The sequence below is a fragment of the Octopus sinensis genome, linkage group LG23 (assembly GCF_006345805.1).
Source record: "Octopus sinensis linkage group LG23, ASM634580v1, whole genome shotgun sequence".
In the NCBI taxonomy this organism is placed as follows: Eukaryota; Metazoa; Mollusca; class Cephalopoda; order Octopoda; family Octopodidae; genus Octopus; species Octopus sinensis.
Window position 1 is genome coordinate 9,784,040 of NC_043019.1, and position 21,564 is coordinate 9,805,603.

At 35.2% G+C, this 21,564-nt stretch overlaps 1 protein-coding gene across 23 annotated transcripts in view; it reads left to right on the forward strand.

Moving 5' to 3' along the window:
- LOC115223449 (protein couch potato) overlaps positions 1–21,564 on the forward strand; it is a 364,376-nt gene that overhangs the window by 338,960 nt on the left and 3,852 nt on the right. For 20 of the 23 annotated variants that reach the window (XM_036512443.1, XM_036512446.1, XM_036512445.1 and 17 more), the window contains 2 exons: positions 10,967–11,008; positions 13,644–13,754. In XM_036512443.1, the coding sequence (XP_036368336.1) occupies positions 10,967–11,008; positions 13,644–13,754 (153 nt within the window). The remainder of the gene's footprint in view (positions 1–10,966; positions 11,009–13,643; positions 13,755–21,564) is intronic. The other 3 variants (XM_029794008.2, XM_029794012.2, XM_029794010.2) reach the window with 1 other exon arrangement.

Genomic DNA, 21,564 nt, shown 5'->3' on the forward strand with positions numbered 1-21,564 from the left:
TTCCATCTTTTTCCTGGCAACAATGCATAGGACTACATTATTAACTGTGTTCTTTACTGAGATGGTAGGATGCAATTTGAGGGAGGTGTGACTCATTTCTTACCACTCAGCCATGAAGAAACACCTAACATTAGCTGTGACACTCTGATGATGGAGGAAAGTTGAAACACTTTAAAACTGAGATTTCATTAACTTGTTCAACTTCTTACTACATAGCTATATAGTATTCCACCAATCCTAAATGCATTATATTCAGATTTCAAAATGATATTAATTTCATTGAGATAGGCTGATTGATAACAATACAGCACTACATCTATATAGATATAGATATATCTATATATTTCTGTGTATATGTGATGTGAAGGAAGAAAAAGAGGGAAGCAAAGAGAGAATTATGGTAGTCTTACCTATTGGTCCAGAAAAAAGGTCTCTTTCAACGTCCATGTGCTGTCTCAATCTACAAGGTTCACTCAATGTCCACGTGTGCAATCCATCGCCATACAATCTAACATGTCTGCTCTGATGCACTGTTCACCACTGATTGATTCCTCATGCTTCACTGACCCTGCATGCCCACCATGGCCCTATTAGTGGGACCCACAGGCCCCATTTTCGACAGGACATGCCGACACCCTCACTTCCGATCCTTCTCTACAACACAGCCTGGCTCATAACACCACAGTATATCTCCATCTATACTCAAAATATGAGTTTGTTCCTATATTTATATTAATATTTAGCAGAAGCAGCAGAGTGACTCAAGATCCAAGATTTCATGTTATGATTTAAAATTTTTTCTAGAACAATCCAGAGGGAAATATAATTCTCAATAACTATATAAATCTACAGCCCTTTGACCTGTAACTAGTTTGAGAAGTGCTAATGCATGAAATTCTCAGACCTTGAGTCACTATTACTTCTGCTAAACATTAATAAAGATATATATATATATATATATATATACACATACACACATTCTTTATTTTCTCTCCTTGTTTCTTTCTATGTTCCTTTCTGTGGAAGAGCATAGGCTCGAAACATTAAAGACTTCTTCACTTCCTGAGTGTTAAACTAATACATCTGTTTGTTGTCTACACCATCTGTCTTCGTCTTTTGTTTTGTGAATTCTCCCTATATATATATATATATATATATACATACACATAATTATTATTATGGCTGCCCCCTCGTTATCAAGTATGGCCATTGCACGAAGCTTAACTGTTACTGGTGCTGTGATCGAATGTGACTTTTTTGCCCAGCTAAAGATCTACAATGTCTTGTACAGAATTGGCAATTAAAACCTTTACTGGTAATAGCCGGCTGTAGTTGTAACTGGGCTTCATGTACCTTTGCATGTCGTTTAAGTCCTCCTGCCGAATTACACTCTCTTCCACATGCCCGACAGATATGATTAGTATGGTGTGTTACACCACCACCAGTGACCAGGTTGTCACTCATCTGTCTCGCTTTATGACTACAAAGATGACTCTTGACATATATACATACATATATACATACATACATACATACTTATATATATATATATATATTATATATATATATATACACATACTTACATATATATATATATGTGTGTGCGTGTATATTTATGTATGTATATATTATCTGTATATATCTACATCTATATATAGGGCTACTCCTCCAAAAAAGATGGTTCCCTCACAGGAAACCCAATGAGGATAACTGAAACATTGAATGAACAATTCACAAGCGTCTTCCCCCCACCCCTACAGCACATGCAAGTTAGCAAACCTGTGGAATTCTTTACCTCTACAGAAGCTGAACAGGAGGCAGTAACAATTGATATCATCAACATCGAAGAAAAGGATGTAATGCTAGCAATAGATGATATAGATGCAAACTCGTCTGCTGGCCCCGAAGGATTCCTAGCAATTCTTCTCACGTTATGCAAAAGAGCCTTTGCAAAACCCCTGCAACTTCTTTTTCAGAGCTTCCTTGCAAATGGTGCTCCCAGAAAAACTGAAGGAGGGAATAATATGCTCTATTCATAAAAACTAAAGACCTGTTTCTCTGACGTGTCACATCAGGAAATTCATGGAACAAATAGTCCGAAGGGAACTAATTGCATTCCTTGAAGAGAATGACTTGCTGACTGACACCCAGCATGGTTTTTGAACCAGATAGAAGCTGCCTTACACAGCTCTTGCAGCATTATGATTGGGTGCCAAAGCAGATGCTCAACAACTCAAATGTGTCATGATATATCTGAACTTTGCAAATGTCTTTCATAATGTTGACCATAGTATGATATGTTACAAGCTGCATAATCTTGGCATTGTCAGAAAACTTGGAGAATGGCTACATGGCTTTCTAAAAAAGAGAAGTCAGGCAATGGTGACTAATGGAGCCACCTCCAAGGAAAGACAAATAATGAGTGGTGTTCCACAGGGAATTGTCTTGGGGCCACTGTTATTCATAGTGGCCCTCTCAGACATTTCCTCAGCTGCTCAGTTAGCAACCCTTGCTAGCTACATAGATGACAAAAAAGTCTCTCAGGGGATACAGAACCTTGGAAATGCTGTGCAGCTGTAGCAGAATTTGGATGCAATATGCAGATGAGCTGAGGAAAATAACGTACAGTTTAGTGCTGGAAAAGTCCAAGCCCTGTGCTACTAACATACAAAGCTCAATGAAAAGTAAACAGGATACACAGGCCCAGGAGGGATTGTGATCCCTGAACCAAAATCAGTGTTTGACCTGAATATTGACATGAGTAATAATGCATTTTTCCAGGTGCATATTACTAAGATGGCAATAAAAGGCAGACGGCTGGCTAGATAGATCCTTCGGACTTTCAGAACAAGAGAAGAAGAAACCCTGATGGCTCTCTGGAGGACATTTGTCCTCAACTATTTAGATTACTGCTTCCAGCTATGGTCACCACCCAGTATAAAATCAAAGACAGAACTCGAAGCAATCTAGCGAAGCTACACTAAGAAGATCATCTCAATGTGACATGTCAGCTACTGGTTGAGACTAAAAGACTCTACTCCCTAGAACAAAGGCAGGATATTCATCTGGAAAAACCTACAAAAACTTGTACCAAACTTTGGCATTGTCAGTTACACAAAGAGCAGAACAGAGCACCACTGCATAGAACAAAAAGGAGGACACTGCTTGTATGATGGTGAAGCTCATTCACAGTTATCGCACAATATCAAAACACTAAAACACAAATGTATAAGTGCAAATGTATATAAACAAGAGGCTTCTTGCAGTTTACATCTGGCAGATCTATTCACAAGGATTTGGTCAACTCAAGGTTATAAGTACAAGATACATGGCCAAAGTTCCACACAGTAGAACTGGACTCAAAGCATACAAATGTGTGTGTGTGTGTGTGAGTGTGTGTGTGAGTGCATGTATGTGTGTGTGTTGTGCGTGTGTATGTGTGTGCCTGATTATTTATGAGAGGAAGCAGAATTATACACCATGTGTATTGAATAATTGTTCTCATCAGAATTTAGCCCCCTTAAAGTTTCTGTCTTTTTTCCTTATTATTGTTGTTACTGTTACTATCATTGTTTTTATTACTATTTGATTACCCTAAATTTGTCCATATATGCACACACACACGCATGCATACACATGTACACACACACACACACACACATAAACTTCATTTCAACTTGATCTTGTTATTACTAAATTAGCGCCACGAAATGGCTGGTGGTGATTTGGCAAACGCTGTAGAGTATCTGATACAAGAACTTCCAGCATGCAATCTTATCTCTTTGTTCTGAGTTCAAATATTCACCAGGATCAATTAAATAAAGACAAATACTAGTAATATATTGAAATAACTTCTGTCAGCTGCAGCTGATCCCCACAAAACCGTTGCTGTATTGCAATGCATTAATTCTAAGAATCCTTTTCTTAATAGCCACATAACTTTTACTACTTGGAAAGAATGAGAGAGTGATACGGAGTAGGAGAAAAAAATATTTACAAGTACAGTGGGAAGAACAACAGATGCTATACCAAATATGGGAAGTTGTGTTTAGATTTTTGAAGATGCTTGTGCCAACATACACAAAGCATAACTATATGTATATAGTTGTCTAAAATCTGAGTCGGATAAAATAGACACTCAATATTTGTCAGTATATATCTACTAGATATATTAATCAAAGTATATAGCATAACATATATATTACAGCTAATCTTACTAATCAGCGTTGCACCAGATATTGTATAATATGTGTTTTCTTCAAGGATGGCAAGCATGGAAAAAATAGATAAAAGATGCAACTACTCTCTCTTACTTCAGGTGACAAAATTTCACATATGGTGCTGTGAAAAAAAAAAAAAAAAAAAAAAACAGAAAAAGTTATGGGAGATAATTAAGCAAGTGATTTAGTAAGAGTTATACCCCTTGGCATCTTACTCTCTCTTCGCCAAAACATACTGAGTTATGATACCGCAAAGGTCTAGATAACTAAATGTAAAGGACGTGATTTTGAAGGTTTGGTTTGTGTGTAGGGAGAATTGGGTGAGTGCTCAAACCTTTAACAATAAGTTTAGGAGCATATATGTATGTGCGTTGATGTATGTGTGGTTTAGCCAAGGCTTTTGCTGGGTTTTAAGGATGTGATGGTGGGAAAACTGATGGTAGAGATCACAGCATTTATAGTCATTGTAGGGCCCAATGTAAGCCAACATGTACCTTCTCTCATGCAGGCATAGGCCAAAAATCTTGTTTCTGCAGTTTAGGTAGGTGTCCAGGTGAAGATAATTTTTTTAATATAATTCTATTCTTGGTCAGGTACAGTAGCATGCACTTTCTGCTACTACTAATCTAAGACTTGCACTTCTCTATGATTTTCCACCTGTTGTAATCTGTAGCACTTTCCTTTAATGACCATCCTTGCCCAGCAAAGTTTATAGCCAAACCACACACACATAGATAGACATATGCATATATACCTAAAAATTCCCCTCAAAGAATGCCCCTACACACATATCATCCGGCTCAAACCTTCCACTTACACATATATTTACCCAGCAGACTTTTGCTGCATCACAGCTAATTCAGGTTTTTTGCAACCAGTGGCATAACTCTTGATAAGTACCTAGATTAATTGTCTCTTGAGACTTCACTTCATCTTTCTTCACAGCACCCACAAAATGAATGTGACATTTTCCCACCTCTAATAAGAGAGAGTAGTGATCATATTTTATTGCATACATGCCATTCCTGAAGAGCGTAAGTGTTAGATAACCACCTTGTTACTTAATATAACTGATTGGTAAGTTTGGCTGTAATGGATCTATGGTACTGTGTACTTAGATGAACATATATTCATGTGCATACATGTATATACATACATATACACATCTACACACATGCACAGATATATGCATATATGTACTCATGTTAACGGGTACATGCATATATATTTGCTTGGAAATATTTCAACAGGCATGATAAAACATAGTAATGAAAACAAGATATAAAGGAAAATAAAACCTGAAAGATTACTGGGTAGGTTGTTTTGGGTATACCATGTCCCTGTTCACATAATCATTTCTCAAGCTAGGTTCATGCTCAAACACAACAGAATGCATTATATAGCATTTTTCTTTTTATATAGTATTTCATGATGAAATATATTAACATCTTGAGAATCTTCTTTTCTAAGTTTGATGTAACACTTTGGTTTTAATTTTATGAGCAGGCTGTCTTTTGCATGTGGCTCATACTTTGAACATTATGTATCATTTCAACTTCTGAAAGTCTTTGATACAACAAATGCATAATTTTGTCTGAAACTGTTTGATTTTGAACTTCATTTTCGGCATATTTTTCATTATTTTCTTGAGGAAAGATTTTGTTGCCATTTAGAAAATATTGTCCTTTTCCCTATTTTCATTGCTTTGTATTGTGTCTTTCTTTGTAAATTTTTTTCTTTTTATCCTTTCATATTTTTCCCTTTAATTATTTCTTTCTCATAGTGCAATGAAAATGTGGTACTACAGGTTGGTACCATTAGGAGATGAGGTATTTGTTCATCCATTTGTGATACTGGTCCTAAAGATATTTCCATTGCTATCCTTTGAGTTTTGCCTGGTTCTGCTCTGGAAACTTGGGATTGTTGTTCTTGTTGTTGCTGTTACTCTTTATTGCTTTCCTTATTTTCACTGAGTTTTCCCAGTTCTTCAGGGTGTTTAGCTCTCAGGTGCATTTTGTTCCAGCAAATACCGTGACTAGGTTTTCTTACCCTGTATCATCAATCATGTGCCCTTTATCTTGGTGCCTTCTCCTGCTCTGGTATTACTCTGTAGCGTTCAGGGGTTACTGGGATCTGAAAGTCTATTTTGACGTCCCCTAACCACAAGTCGCCTTCTTTTAAACCTGCTTAGACTATCATACTGATACAGAAGTCATGACTAGCTATTGCTCTACATTGTATCAAATGTCTTTTTATACAATTCTAGGATTTCTTTGACCCATAATCTAGGACACAAAGGTACAGGTAGTCACTGTTTTGTCTGTGTTTTCAGTTATACAGTTACAGCAATTTCAGTTGAGATAATTTCTTCTGATTTGTCTTGGAAGGTTTGATATTTTGATACTTCCATCTTTTAGTAGACAGAGATATATATTATGTTTCTTTACCTTCTTCTGTGGCAAAGAAATGCTATTAGGTTTTAAAACAATTCTTCCGTCTACATTTCTTTTCTTTTAACTCTCATAAGTACAAGAATTTTGTCTTCATTTAACATTGAATGAAGGTTTGTAATCGCATCTCTATTATATTATCAGACTGCAGCATTTGGAGTTGTGTAAGAGTTGCTATAGTTGTTGTTGTTATTGTCTTCTAAATTGCTTATCTGAGTATGTGAGACATTTTCTTCTATTAAATGTTCAGTAAAGCATTCATTTTCCTTCTTTCCTTTGTACATTCAGTTGTGTGTTTTGATTTTGTGTATTTTTTTAATCTATTGTGTTGCTTTGTTGTGTAGTACAATGTGTGCTGGTCAGTTTTGAGGCGAAAAAGTTATGTGCGTAAATAAAATTTTAAAATTTTGTAAAACAAACTCTTTTTTTTGTTGTCTGCCTACAGACGTCAAGGGCATGCCCTTCTTAGGCAATTATTGTTCTTTTTCCAAGTACCCCAATGAAAAGTTATATTTGTAATGCTTCATAGAGAATCAAAAATACATCTTCAGAGCACTAGAGTCAAATATAATTAAGAAGAAGAAGAAGAAGAAGAAGAAGAAGAAGAAGAAGAAGAACAGCTGCTGCTGCTGAAGAAGCGGTGACCAAGCAAACAACTGTCTCAAGCTGGAAATACCCAGGCCTAGATGGGGTACAAAGGCATTGGTTGAAAAATTTCGCAGCATTTCATAAAAGAATGAAGTGATCAACAACTGGGTGAAAATCCCAAACTGGATGACTACAAGTAAAATGGTTCTTTACCAAAAGGATCCTGGTAAAGGTAATGTGGTTTATAATTAGCGGCCTATCTCTTGTCTGACGCTGACATGGAAGTTGATGACAAAAATAATATCTAATTGCGTATATGACTTCCTGGAAATAAATGACAAGCTGCCATTAGAAGAGAAGTGATGCAGAAAGAAAAGCCAAGAGACAAAGGATCGACTTCTGACAGTCAGAATCGTGATGAATGACTGCAAGGCATAGAAATCTGGGTATAGTGTGGCTCGAGTATAAGAAAGTGTCTGATATAGTCCCCGACTCTTGGATTTTAGAAAGTCATGAGTTGGTACTGGCGTCTGATAACATTTCAGATTTTATCAGGCGATCAATGAAGAACTGGAATACAGAGTTAACATCATGTGGAAAACTTTTGGCAAAGGTTAACATCAAGATTTGTATGATACCCTCCATACAGTTCACAATGGAAAAAAAAAGGTCAATCAGCTGGCATTCCTGGACATATTAATAACATGATCAAGTATGGATTCAGGACATCCGTATACCGCAAGCCGACCTTCACTGGACGATACCTCAACTTCAACTCCCACCATCCATACAGTGTAAAGAGACTGTTTGCTCAGTGCCTAAAACATCAAGCAATGAATATAAGTAGTGATCGTGATACCCACCACAAAGAAATGATCAAGCTCAGTAACAATCTGTTAAGCAACAACTACCCCAGAAGCATACTCTCCCCTCTAATTATGAAGAAAAGAGAAGATGCAACCAATAAACTGTCTACAGTCTGTCTACCCTATGTGAAAGGCCTCTCCAAAAAGATACAAAAGATATGCGGCTCATATGACATCAGGACAGTATTCAAGAGTAATACAACACTTCACAAATATCTACTTTGAGTAAAACCACCAACAGAAGAGAATATGACTAAGAACTGTGTGTACTCCATCCCATGTAGCTATGGTAGGTTATACAAAGGCAAAACATGCCACCCCTCAAATAAGGGTAGAGAAACATCGCAAAGCTGTGACACAGGGAAATATTGATAATATTGATAAAAATGGAGACCACCTCCCCCTGTTAGATGAAGTTAAAATAATAGACTGAGAACACCACTGGAAAATATGAAAACCAAAAGAAGCAGCACATATGCCAGGACACAACAACCTCCTAAGCAGACCAAGTGCAGATATGAGCAGCATATGGGAACCGGTATTAAGGAAGGATAGGAAAATATTAGATTTATAAGCCCTAAAATTCACTCCATAATTGCCCACGGGCATATGGTGTAGTGGTTAAGAGCGTGGGCTGCTAATCCCAAGATTCCGAATAATAATAATAATAATAATAATAACAACAACATGGAAAAATACGTTAGGAATGAGAAGCCAGGTTGGAAATTTCTGCAGACACCTGATGAAACCTCATGGTTCAGGTGTTGTGCCTTTCGTAGAAAAGATCAATTAGCACACCAGTCAAAATACTTAATAGCATTGCATATGTTTTTATGTCTTGAGCTCAAGTTCCACTAGTGTCAATGAAATGAGTACCAGTTGAACACTGGGGTTGATTTAATTGACTAACCCCCTCCTCCAACATTTTAGATCTTGTGCCTATAGTAGAAAGGATTATCATTATTAGTGTTATTGGTGAGCCCATCTGCTCTCCATTTGTAAGACATGCCTTTCCACAACCCATCTCTTTAACAGAACTGCAATATTGGGTGAAGAAAAGACCAAGATTAGGTGCCTGGCATCTGGAATGTTGTTAAGCACTCGCTGCCTTCTCCCAGCCAAGGAATATGGTCAGTGGAAGTTCTATGTTAGAAATATATAGTAATCCAGTGGTAAATAAGATTGATAACACCCTCAAGAAAATTCTAGGCATTGACAAGGATGAACTTTTCTGGTTTGTTTGAGAGAACTTTTCGGCTCAGCACTCACTACCATGGATAGCTTCCAGATAGCTTCCCTGAACTGCCAGTTCAAGATAAACTCTACAGCCATGGAAACACTGTTGGAAGGGGGCTGTCCATGATGCACCCAAAATGACGAAACTATTCAGCAATCCTTTGTGCAGTGTCCAAATATTGCTGACATGCCAAGTTTTGTGGGACTGATCCATCTATCAGCTGAATCCAACCTTAACACTGCCTGCAGAGCAAGCGATGTTCCGCTGTCTAGTGGCTTTGGCAAAAGAGGTTATGTGGTGGACAAGGCTGGATGGATTGAGGAAAGATACCTTCCTCTTCAGTCAAAATCTCATCGTTTTTGTAAGTTCCACTTGGACAGGAAAGTGGCATGGAGAGGGAGTTACTATCTCCCAGTGAGTTCGTAAAAAGAAGGGTGACTGTGGCAAAAATGGTTGAGAGAATGGTCTTACTCTAAGTATGTACTTGTAGATTGGAGAGCAGAAGAGAGAGAGCTTGTGGTGGTCAGGGTAATCCTAAATCTGTGGGATTCCTGGACTGGTCCTAACTGTATCATGAGGACTGCATCATTCATGTTATCACACACCCTATATACTGTCATATTTCACTGCCTTTTCCATTTCTTTTTCCTCATCATTTATATAAACCCCCATCCCTTACAAATTGTTCTGTGCGTGTGATATGCTCCTCATTTATACCACTGTGTCTAATAAAAGAAATTATTATTATATTATTATCAGTTGTAACACTGTTATAATTATACTATTATTATTTTTAGCTTGCTAGTTGTAGTATTATAAGCAATATTAAATTTCTTTCAAGTAATACAAAAGATACACATAAAATACTCGTGAAATTCTTTTTCCATTCATATTGAACCAACTGAGACTGAGAATTTAAATAATGTGTGAGAATTTTGTATGTAAAATTTCACCAATATGTGTGTGAGTAAATGTATATAAAAACATACTAAGGTACACATACTCCTCTCCATATAACTTAAAGTTTCATAGGCTCATATGACAAACTCCACTCTTATCTGATGATATGGGTTTGTCTACAAGTCCACAAAACTTTTAAATCATATCAGGCAGATTCAAACTTATTAAAGTCCATATGTAACTCCTATCAAATGTATTAAGTATCACTTTATTTCATTTGTCTACTAATTCGTATATATAAATATTTATTATTTAAGTGCTTGTGTATGTGTGTGTAGATTTGTGGGAATCAAATTTTTTAAGAACCAGTTCTCTTTTCTGTTACATCTCAAACATCTTACCTATGAAATTAGAGATTGGTTCTTTTTTTTTTCCCCCTCATTCCTAATTTTTTACCATGGGAATAACACGATATAAGCCAACAAACATAGAAACATACAAATTTCAATGGCTTTTATACAATTAGTTATTTTTATTTTGTATCACACTTCAAATATTTCCCCACTGAAACTTGATTTTTAATTTTTCATTGGTTGCATGTTTTACTCTTTATTCATCAACTTTGTCAATTTTTCCAGAAATTATTATCATGAATCTTATAGCGAAATTCTATGTAGATATTATCTAATTTTTGTTTTTTTTTAGCATGCTTTCCAGGAGGCAGTATCTTCATCAATGTTCCAAAATGTATGTTAACAAGATTTACAAATTCATAAAGCCTCATAATTTTATATTACCCTATCAACCACTGATACATACATATATATATATATATATATATATATATATATATATATATATATATATATAATTTCAGCAATATAGTTTATATTTAAATTACATTACAAATAGTCAGTATTTAGCACTCGATGTACATTCTAATATATATCCAAAAAGAAAATTGTGTGCTTAAGTGTAAGAGTTTCTTGTATTCCAGAATATGAGACTCTTCTCCGTTTTGCACATATAAACATCATTCATTTTGATGTATATAGTTTGCATCTTTCTTGTATTTTCCAATCTATGTTAAATTCTTTAGCATTGTGGCTTAAACTCCAGATGTGACTTAATATTTTGGTGGCATTTCTCTTTACAGTATATCTAAAATAGTTGTGTGATTGTTTTGTTGTTTCTTAAAAGTAATTCTCTCTTTCCTATATATCTCTTTTGTTTGGTTTTGGAAGTAGGTCCAGTGGTGGTTACTTCAGCTTTGTATAACCACTACTTGCATATTACATGACATATCTGATCAGCAAGGGGTTGGCTTTCTGAAGATGTATGTGATCTTGATGTTGATTATCAGGGTTCTTGGGTATCTTTATGTTGGTGGTTGAGCTGCAGTTGGTTTTGTAGTTATGTTTGTTAAATAATTTGTTGTAACTGATTTATGGGAGAATGCTTGTTTTTTTTTTGTGCTAAAATATGTTTGACACAGTGTGAGATTGGCGGGGTGAACCATAAGATTTTGCTTTTTAATTTTGTTATTACTTTATTGCACTTTGGTGTTTTCTACGTAGGTGTACATGATTTTTTTCTCCTTGATATCATTCGATTCTGGAGGTATGTCATTATAACCTGTTGCTCTATAGAATAGTTTCATATTAGTTGAGAAAAGAGATAATCTTCTACTTACTAGATTTTGGAACACTAATATAAGATGGTTACAGTTCCAATGTTGGTAATTTAATTTTTCATTGTGTTTGTGGAAGGTTTGTGATAGGTGTCTGAGAAATCTGCTCTGATGAGGTGTGGGGATCATTTTGAACTCCAAGTTACTTTGCATTTCTTAGGTTTTCATGAGTCTCTTTTTTGTATGCTCATTCACATCCTTACAAAGGACTAAACCATTTCCCTATTTAATCTAAAACCTATGCTCATGAATTTTTAGAAAGCTCATACAGAATCTATAGTCCTATGATGGTCCTCTGCACCATCATTGTAGACAGTCTCTAACCACCCTCATCAACAGCCCAAATCATTGATAATAAAGTAACGACTGTGGTGGTAGTGCTTCATACTGAAGCAAGTTGGTTGGATTCCCTTTTTGGGGGGAGAAGTGTGAGGGGAGATAGTTGATTGCTTATTTGATCGCTCTTCTCTAATTCTGGAGCTTATTATCTTGGCTTTCCTAAAAGACTGATTTGAAAAGCAAAATTGAACTTTCCTGTTCAAAATCTAGAAGAATGAATTTACATAGAGTTGGGAGCTTAATCAGCTGCTTACTATTTTTGCTAATGACAATTTCAAGATGATGAGGATTTATTTTTCTGGTGAAAGAGCTACAAAGCAGGTGTATGATTAATGGAATTAACTCCAGTCCTCTTACAATTGAAAGAAATATTAATATCCTTTATGGTTTATTTGTTTCAGTCATTGGACTGTAACGATTCTGAGGCCTTAAAGAGTTTAGTTGTGCAAATTGACCTCAGTACTTCCTTTTTTTTAAGCCCGGTACTATTGGTAGTATTCTATTGGCATCTTTTGATAAACTGCTAAGTTACATGGATGTAAACAAACCAATGCCAGTTGTCAAGTCATGGATGGTGGGAACACAGATACATAAATATAAATATATATATTATGGGCTTTTCAGTTTCTGTCCAGCAGATCCATTCACAAGGCATTGTTCGACTCAGAGTTCTAGTAGAATGCATTTACTCAAGGTGCTATGCAATCGGACAGAACCCAGAAGTTCATGGTTAGGAAAGCAAGCTAAATAGCAATTAAAAAATTCTTACATTTTCCTAAGGCTTGAAATGTATGTGAGAGAAGTACAATCCCAGGAAGTGAATTTACCCTAGCATGTTGCTGATACTTGTTTTTATTGATCTTAGAAGAAATTGTAATCAGAATGTAAATGACCATGATTCTATTTAATCTAACATGCTACTACCGCTGACTCTATCCAATACATAATAATAATAATAATGATAATAATAATGATAATTTATAATTTAGTACAAGACCATGCATTTGTTGGGGATGGGAACAGGTATTTAAATTGCACCTCAAATTATGACTGGTACTAAATTTATGAACTCTGCATAGCAGGATTTAAAATCAAAATGTAGCAGAATAAAAGTAAGACAACATTTAGTCTGGCACTTTATTGTTTCTGACACTCCACACTTTTAATAGTTATAGTAGTAGTAGCAGTAATGATATCAATAATAATAATAATAATAATAATAATAATAATAATAATAAACAAAAGAAAATTTTCAAAAAATATAAACAAAGAACAATAGACAAAACCTTCAAAAATGTTTTAAAGAAACAGGTTCTCACTTTTGTTTTCTTGCATTTATCATATTTACTTCAGGTAAACCCCAATTATCAGAAAATCTTGGTTCCAGAAAATACACATCGGATAAACACTTCCTTATCGGATACTGGTTATCCGAAATACATAGGAAGTATGATCCCCAACCAGGTAGGACACCAATTTCAATTTAGAACAAACAAAAAAAAAAAGTAAAGAAAAACTTGATGGGAAGAGTATTTCCATTTTCTTTGTATGTTTTTTTTTATTTTATTTTTGCTTGAGGTTTATTTTAGTTTTTTAATTCTTTTAAGGATTTTAAGGAAATGTGGGCAGCTTTTTAATTTTTTTCTTCTGATTTGTAATTTTTAATTTTGTATATTTATATTTGTTTCAATAATCTTTTAACTTTATGATATTCATAACATTTGTTAACTTGTATATTGTTATCATTAGCTGGCAGAATCCTTAAAGCATTGGAAAAATGCTTTGCGGCATTTGTTCCATCTCTTTGCATTCTGAGTTTAAATCCCACCTTCTTTGCCTTTCATCCTTTCAGGCTTGATGAAATAAAGTGCTAGTTATGTACTAAGGCTGATGTAATTGACTATCCCTCTCTCCTAAAATTGTTTGACTTGTGCCAAAACTTTGAAATTATTATTATTATAAATTATATGGAATTCAATGGAGTAGTAGAATCGGTAGAGTGCCAGACTAAATCGATGGCAGTATTTAGTCAGATTCCTTCACATTTTTTAGTTAAAAATCCTGCCACAAGCTGTCTTTGCTGTTCATCTGTTCAGAGCTGATAACATTGGTATCAGTCATGAATTTGTATTTTTACGACAACTGTAACTATCCTTCAAAATTTCTGGCTTTGTGCTATTGTTAGATTTCTTTGTAATTATCATTTACATAAAAGAGCAGTGAAATGGCAGAATAATCAATAATTTAGACAGAGCCTTGCTAGATTTAGTTACAACTCTTTACATACTGAGCTCAAATTTTGCCAGTATCACCTTTTCTTTCATCCTTCCAGGGTCATTAAAATAAGGTACCAGTGACATACTAGGGTTAAATTAATCAACTAACCCAATCCTTCAACATTTTTGACTGTCTTGAAGTAGAAACAATTAGTATTAAAATAAATTTTTATACTCACCCAATCAACTATTTTGGGGGTCAAACACATTGACAGGGATCAAGCTCAGAATATAAAGCAACATAACTAAATCTGAAAATTTTGTTAGATGATCTACTGATTTTTTTCATCCATATTATTATACTTTATTCAGTTTAGCTCTCTGCATAAATGATTTTACAGCACTTCACTGAAACATAAAGAGCAAAAGTACTTGTTTAAAATGCCTAAAAGACATATGCAACAAAAGTTTGTATGATTAATATAAGCCTGCTTAAAGGGTAGGGTACGAGGTTATATTGAATTTGTTTCTCTACATTCCAGCTTGAAATCAAGCTTGAGTTAATATATATTTTTCATCAATTTAGGAAATATAAGTACCATTAAAATACTGTACCCTGTCTCATTAACTGGGTTTTTTTTCTTCAAAAATGTAAAGGGCATGATAGCTGTGAAGATAAGGGTTAGAATTACTGTTGGATAAAAATGTAATGCTGAATAGATAACCTATTGAATTATGTAATAAATAATGTATTGAACTACATACTGAATAGCTAAGGTACGAAACTATCTCCTAATTAAATAAAGAATTGAGTAAATAACGTACTGAGATATTTGTTGGCATTTTGTGAGTAGATCAATTATTGACCGACCTGTTAACTGCCTATTGAGAAGATGAGATACTGAACTACCTGTTAGCTGCCTATTAAATAGATAAGATATTGAACTAACTGTTAATTGCCTATTGAGTAGATTAAGATAATGAATTACCTGTTGGTTACCTATTGAGGATAAAGGATATTAAACTATCTGTTGGCTTGCTGTTCAGGAAATAAGGTATTGAACTAACTTTTGGTATTAATCTCAAGCTAAATTATTGTAGTTTGTTTATTCTATTGTTACCTCTACCCTACGAGCATAGCGTGCCTGCATACCCATGCCCAGAAGTAACACAGGTAACTGATCCTGATTGTAAATACGGGTATTTTATCCCTTAGTTGGTTACTATAAACACTAACTCTGCTTACCTTGTGTGTATGTATATATATATATATATATGTGTGTGTGTGTGTGTGTGTGTGTATATACTTACCCAAAAGAAACTGGAATTTTGTAATATTATTGTATTCACTTAGTTTTACATCTTTATACTTTTATCACCTTCAAAGTATTCTCCATTTGAAGCAATGCATCAGTCCAGGCATATTTGCCACTATTCAAAGCAGCGCTGGAACTCTTGTGAAGAGATGCCTTTTAACACCTCTGTTGTTATTTTTCTTCACCTCTTCCACATCTTCAAATTCCATAGCAGTAGCTTTCATCACCAATGATTACCTTCAAAAGAGATCTGGATCAACTTCCAACTGTTCTTTCAATTCACGGCACGCATTCAGTTGTGACTGCTTTTGATCTTTCGTGAACAAGCAAGGCACAAGTGATGGTTCTTTAAGACGAGTTCTTTTTGTGATGTTGTCATTCATTCGGAAAGTGGATGGTCGCCCTGAACATGGTTGGTCTTCAAGCGACAAGCGACCATTCCTGAAGCATGAGACCTGAGTTTTACCCATGGCAGTGCCTTTGTAAGCTGTTTGAAGCATGATGACAGTTTTGACTACTGTTTACCTCCAGCAGAAAACAGAATTTCACAGAAGCATACTGACCTTTCACTTCAGCCATCACAAAAATCAACAAACAGGGGAGAAGCACAACAAAACAAAGGTGCACCACGTAGCTGAACAATGTCACGTGATACTGCCAATTGGTGGGGCAGGCTGATGCCTGAGGGTTGCATCAAGTGGTCTAGCGGCAGAAGCCTGAACTATAACAGTCTTGCCCCTCAGAAGACATTTCCAATTACTTTTGGGTACCTCCTCATATATATATATATATATACATACAGAGAGAGAGAGAGAGAGAGAGAGAGCAGTGGCCAAAACTAGAGAACAAAATAAAAAGATATTTACATTTCTACTTAATTTTTGCGAATGGAATTTTTATTGTATATACTTTAAATAATGAGAATATTATTTACCATATATTTTGTAAGAGAGTGATTAATAACTAAATAATTTACAATAGATAAAATGATCATTAGAAAAATACAAGATGGACAAAACTAGAACACATGTGACGTAAAATTCAAAAAGTAAAATCTGGCAGCACTCCAACCAATGTAAACTCAGTTGACCAACAAAGTTGTGAAGATTTATATTGAGCTGTAGTGAATTAACAAGCGTGGAAAGCTGACACAAAGTTAATAAAAGCCTCAGGAAGTGAGTGCTCACATTGCAAAAAGAAGGAATAGCAATTTTGGCTATCACCAGAGACATTAACAGATCAAAGAGTGTTTCTTCCAACTCTGTGAAGAAACAAGCTCATTTGTGTCATTAGAAAAACGAGGGAGACCGCAGGAAACAAGTGTTCGGCAAGACTGTGTGATTCAGAGGCTGATGTTAAGAGACCATTTCAATATTGCCGCAGGAATTTCTCACCCAGTAAATTATGATTACGGAATGATTGTGTCTCAGAAGATTATGGCTCGTTGTTTGAAGGAAGCCGGATTCATGCGCGTCCCAACGCCATTAAACCTGTCGTCAATATAAAGAACTGAAAACCAAGGTTAGTCTTTGCCAATGAGCATGTACTTTGGACGGACACCAACTGGTTGCGTGTGTTCTTCAGTGATGACTGTACATTCAATTTGGTTGGCTCTAATGGCATACAGTATGTGAGACGTGTTAAGAGTGAAAGATTGCTCCCTATGCTTGAAGAAATCAGTGAAGTTTTTTGAGGTGGGGTTAAATTGCGTGGGGTATGATTTCTGCAGTAGGTGTTGGGCCTTTGATCTGGATCCATGGTAATGTGAATGCAGCCATATACAAAAACATCATTGTGCAGCATGGCAGCATGTTGTGCCAGCTATGAGGTCATCTCCAACTCATCAGCCAGTCTTTACGCAAGATAATGCTCCATATCAAAGTGCTAAAATAGTTAAGGAGGTGTTTGAAGCTAAAAAGATTACTGTGACGCATTGGCCAGTTCAGAGCTTCTGACCTCAATCCCATAGAAAAAATTTGGAAGATACTTGGCGATAAGATCAGAGACCTGTGAATGTTATGATTTTGGGGGAAAATCCTCAGGAAGAAGAGAATAAAATTGTGTTAGAACAGAGTGAGAAATTGGAAAAATCCTGTGGACGGAGATATGCTGAAGTCATGAAAATTAAAAGAGTGTAGACATTTTATTAATATATTGATGTGGATTGTAAAGTTTCTGACAAAATTTTGATTTCTTGAATTTTACATCATACATTCTCTAATTTTGTCCATCTTGTAATTTTCAAATAAGCATTTTTTTTTCCATTATAAATCATTTAGTTATTAATCACTTTCTTGAAATTTTATTGTATATAATGGACATGCTTTAGAGTATATACAGTAACAATCTCATTCGGAAAAATGAAGTAGAAATGTAAATATCTTTAATTTTTATTTTCATTCTCTAATTTTAGCCACTACTGTATAGAAACTGGATTATTTGAACCATTTCATAAGCTAAATGATCATATTAATTACATAAATGTAGCATCCAACCATCCACCCTTGATAATTCGGAGATTAGTTAAGAATATTTCTACAAGAATTTCTAGATTATCTGCTAATAAAAAAAATTTTCGAATCACATGCTGCTTTAGCTAGGGCTAGGTACCATGAAAAAATTCAATATCTACAAGAAACAGGTATACATAATGCTGTCAATTCCTCCAATAATAATACACAATGTACACCATCACAACATTACAGTATGAGAACTTACGCAGATCAAAAATACAGGCCAAGACGAATTGGTCAAAGGCAATGAACTACCAACAAAACTCATAGACACACATAACACAATAATCTAACTACTCATAACACAGTAAACTGTTCCAATCCTGTACACCACACTAGATCAAATAAGCCAAACAACAGCTATAGGAACCATGCTGTCCTCTGGCTCAACCCAATTTTCGGTTCATATGTTTCAACCAAGATTGCTGGAAAATTTTTAACTACTTCAGACAAATGTTTTCCTAAATCTAATAGATGTCATGGTATTTTAATTGGCATACCATGAAGGTATCCTACACTAACTCTACTAATTTAGAGCAGTGTATACACCACATAAACAATAGTAAAATGTGACAGCAGTTCAGTAACCCAGCTACTTAGTTCACTGGAAGTCTGGGTTCAAGTGCAGTCATGAATTAGGTATTCAATTCTGTCCTATAGTTAAGTCTGTTTAAAATGTTTGTTTTATGCAGTACCCTTCCCACATATCTTAATCATTTTAGAAACATAGTTACAATAGAAAGGCATCAGTATTTTACCATGGACAACTGTATGTACCTCCTTCCACTTCTCACTTCTTGATGTAAAAAAGTAATAATTCTCAACATAGAAGAGGTGAGAAGCGTACAACAAAGAATATAATTTCCAAAGATATTCTCTCCTGATAGAATATTTTCAGTACCACTCTTGTAGACTTCGCACCATCTCAAAAATCAAACACTTCAGGTAAAGAAAGAATTCTAAAAGAAATTATGAATTTAATGATTCTCTGTAAATGTCCAACAAATCTGGAATTTCCAGTGGTGCTATTAAGTATATATAAATAGCTTAAATGGGAGGAAACATGGAAAATAAATGGTTCATACAAGTACTTATTGTATATAATAATGAAATTATTGTATACAGTGCTCAGGTGCACCATATATAAATAATAATATATATAATAATATATATTTCCTGATTAGGACTTTATGTTTCTAACAGAAATGATCAAATAAATATATACACCTTGGCCTCCTCAGCAGAAAACAGTAAACTGTATAAGAGTAGAGCCAGCTTTTATGCATAGCAGCATTAACAGTTCTTTTTAAATGCCTGAAGACCAACCAATAATATGAAAACTCAACAAACCATATTTCTATCTGCAAAATCTGCAGAGTTGAAAGTCCTCTACCTTTTATGTAAAATATTCCTCTTGAATTTAATATTATGGATGATGTTCAGTAGATCTTTTCCAAAGTCCTACAGATGGTGGTTATGAGGAGGGCTTCTTTTCCTAAAAACTTGTCATCACAAAGCAGATCAGTTAACTTAGTCTTCTTGTCGAAATGGTACGCCTTCCATCAAATTCGTTGTATAGAGTTAATTTTATTGATCTGATGCTTAGTGTATTCATTCTGCAAAGGGACAGGAATATCTTTCAATGACACGTCTATACCACCAGAACACCCTGATTATACTGATCACCAGAACACCCTGATTGCACAAATAATTAAACTCTTAGTATGCACAGAAAAAAATTGTCATATACTACACAGAAGATTGAGGTTTGCTCAGTAAAAATAAAGATATGTTCTTTCATATCAATTAAGGTGCTAATTAGAAGTTTAGGGAATTGACCATAAACAAAAGCTGGAAGGGCTAAAAAGAGGAAGTAAAGTAGTTAAAATAGGTATAAAAATAAATAAATAGCTTTAAAACTATATAAAAATATGATATAAGTAAATTAAACAGAGAAGAGACAGCTGAAAATATGAAGATTAAACAAAGAAATAGTATCAAACAATAGTTTATTCTTAAATAGAGTTAAAAAGTCAAAAGACCACAAAAGCTTATGGACCTTAAATTTTGATCATTTTCTAACCACACCTCAAAATGTCTTCTAACGCAATGGACTGTAGTAAAACTTAAACCATATGTACACCTACAAAAGCATATGCACTAAAAAATATGCTATCACACTAACACAACCATATAATCTTATAGCCATGTACATACATTTAGAACTACATGGAGACATACATTTATACACATGTACACAAATATATATATATAAATAAAATTACATACACACATATAAATACATAAATGCACAGTATAAACATACATGCATACAAATGTGTGCATATGAATAAATAATATAATAATAATGAAATTATTGTATACAGTGCTCAGGTGCACCACAACTTGTCAGAAAGTGCATATAAAGTACATGCAGTAATGTAAAAATGTCTGGAAAGCGAACAATGTATGAGTCAGATACCTGCCTGTGTGTGTATGGAGGGGAGAAAATCAGGTGTATGGAGGGGAGAAAATCAGGTGTAGTGTTGGCGAATCTCAGGAAGCATGGAAGTTTTGAAGGATGCAATGCTCCGACAACTAACAACTGATGCTGGCAGTTTGTTCCATGCTTCAGCAACTCTCAGCATGAAAATGTTTCCTGAAGTCATGGGAGCTGTGCTGTTTTCTGACTTTGTAAATATGTCCACGGGTGTTAGATGGGTGGAGTTTGAAAAGGTGCTCAGAGTTATTGTTTGTACGATGGTTGATAATTTTATGGGTGTCTGCCAAGTCAGCTGCCAGACGTCGGAGTTTCAATGTGTCCATACCCAGGGAAGTAAGGCGTTCAGGATATGGCAAATGCCTGATGGAGGGTATTCTTTTGGTTGCACGTCGCTGAACAGCTTCCAGACGATTGATATCCTGGGCAAGATAGGGGTTCCAGACCGGTGATGCAAATTCCAGGTGAGGTCTTACCATAGCTATGTAAAGCCGCAGATAGATAGTCGGAGAGCGGCTCACAAAGGATTTGGTGAGTGATGCCAAGACACCCTCAGCCTTCTTGACAATTTTAGCGATGTGTTTTGTCCAACGCAAATCACTGTCGACAATAACACCCAGGTCACGTTCACATGAAGACTTTTTGAGACTAGTGTTGTGGAGGGTGTAGGTGGACGCTGGGTTTCTCTTCCCAAAATGCATGGTGGTACATTTGTCCACAGCCAGCTTG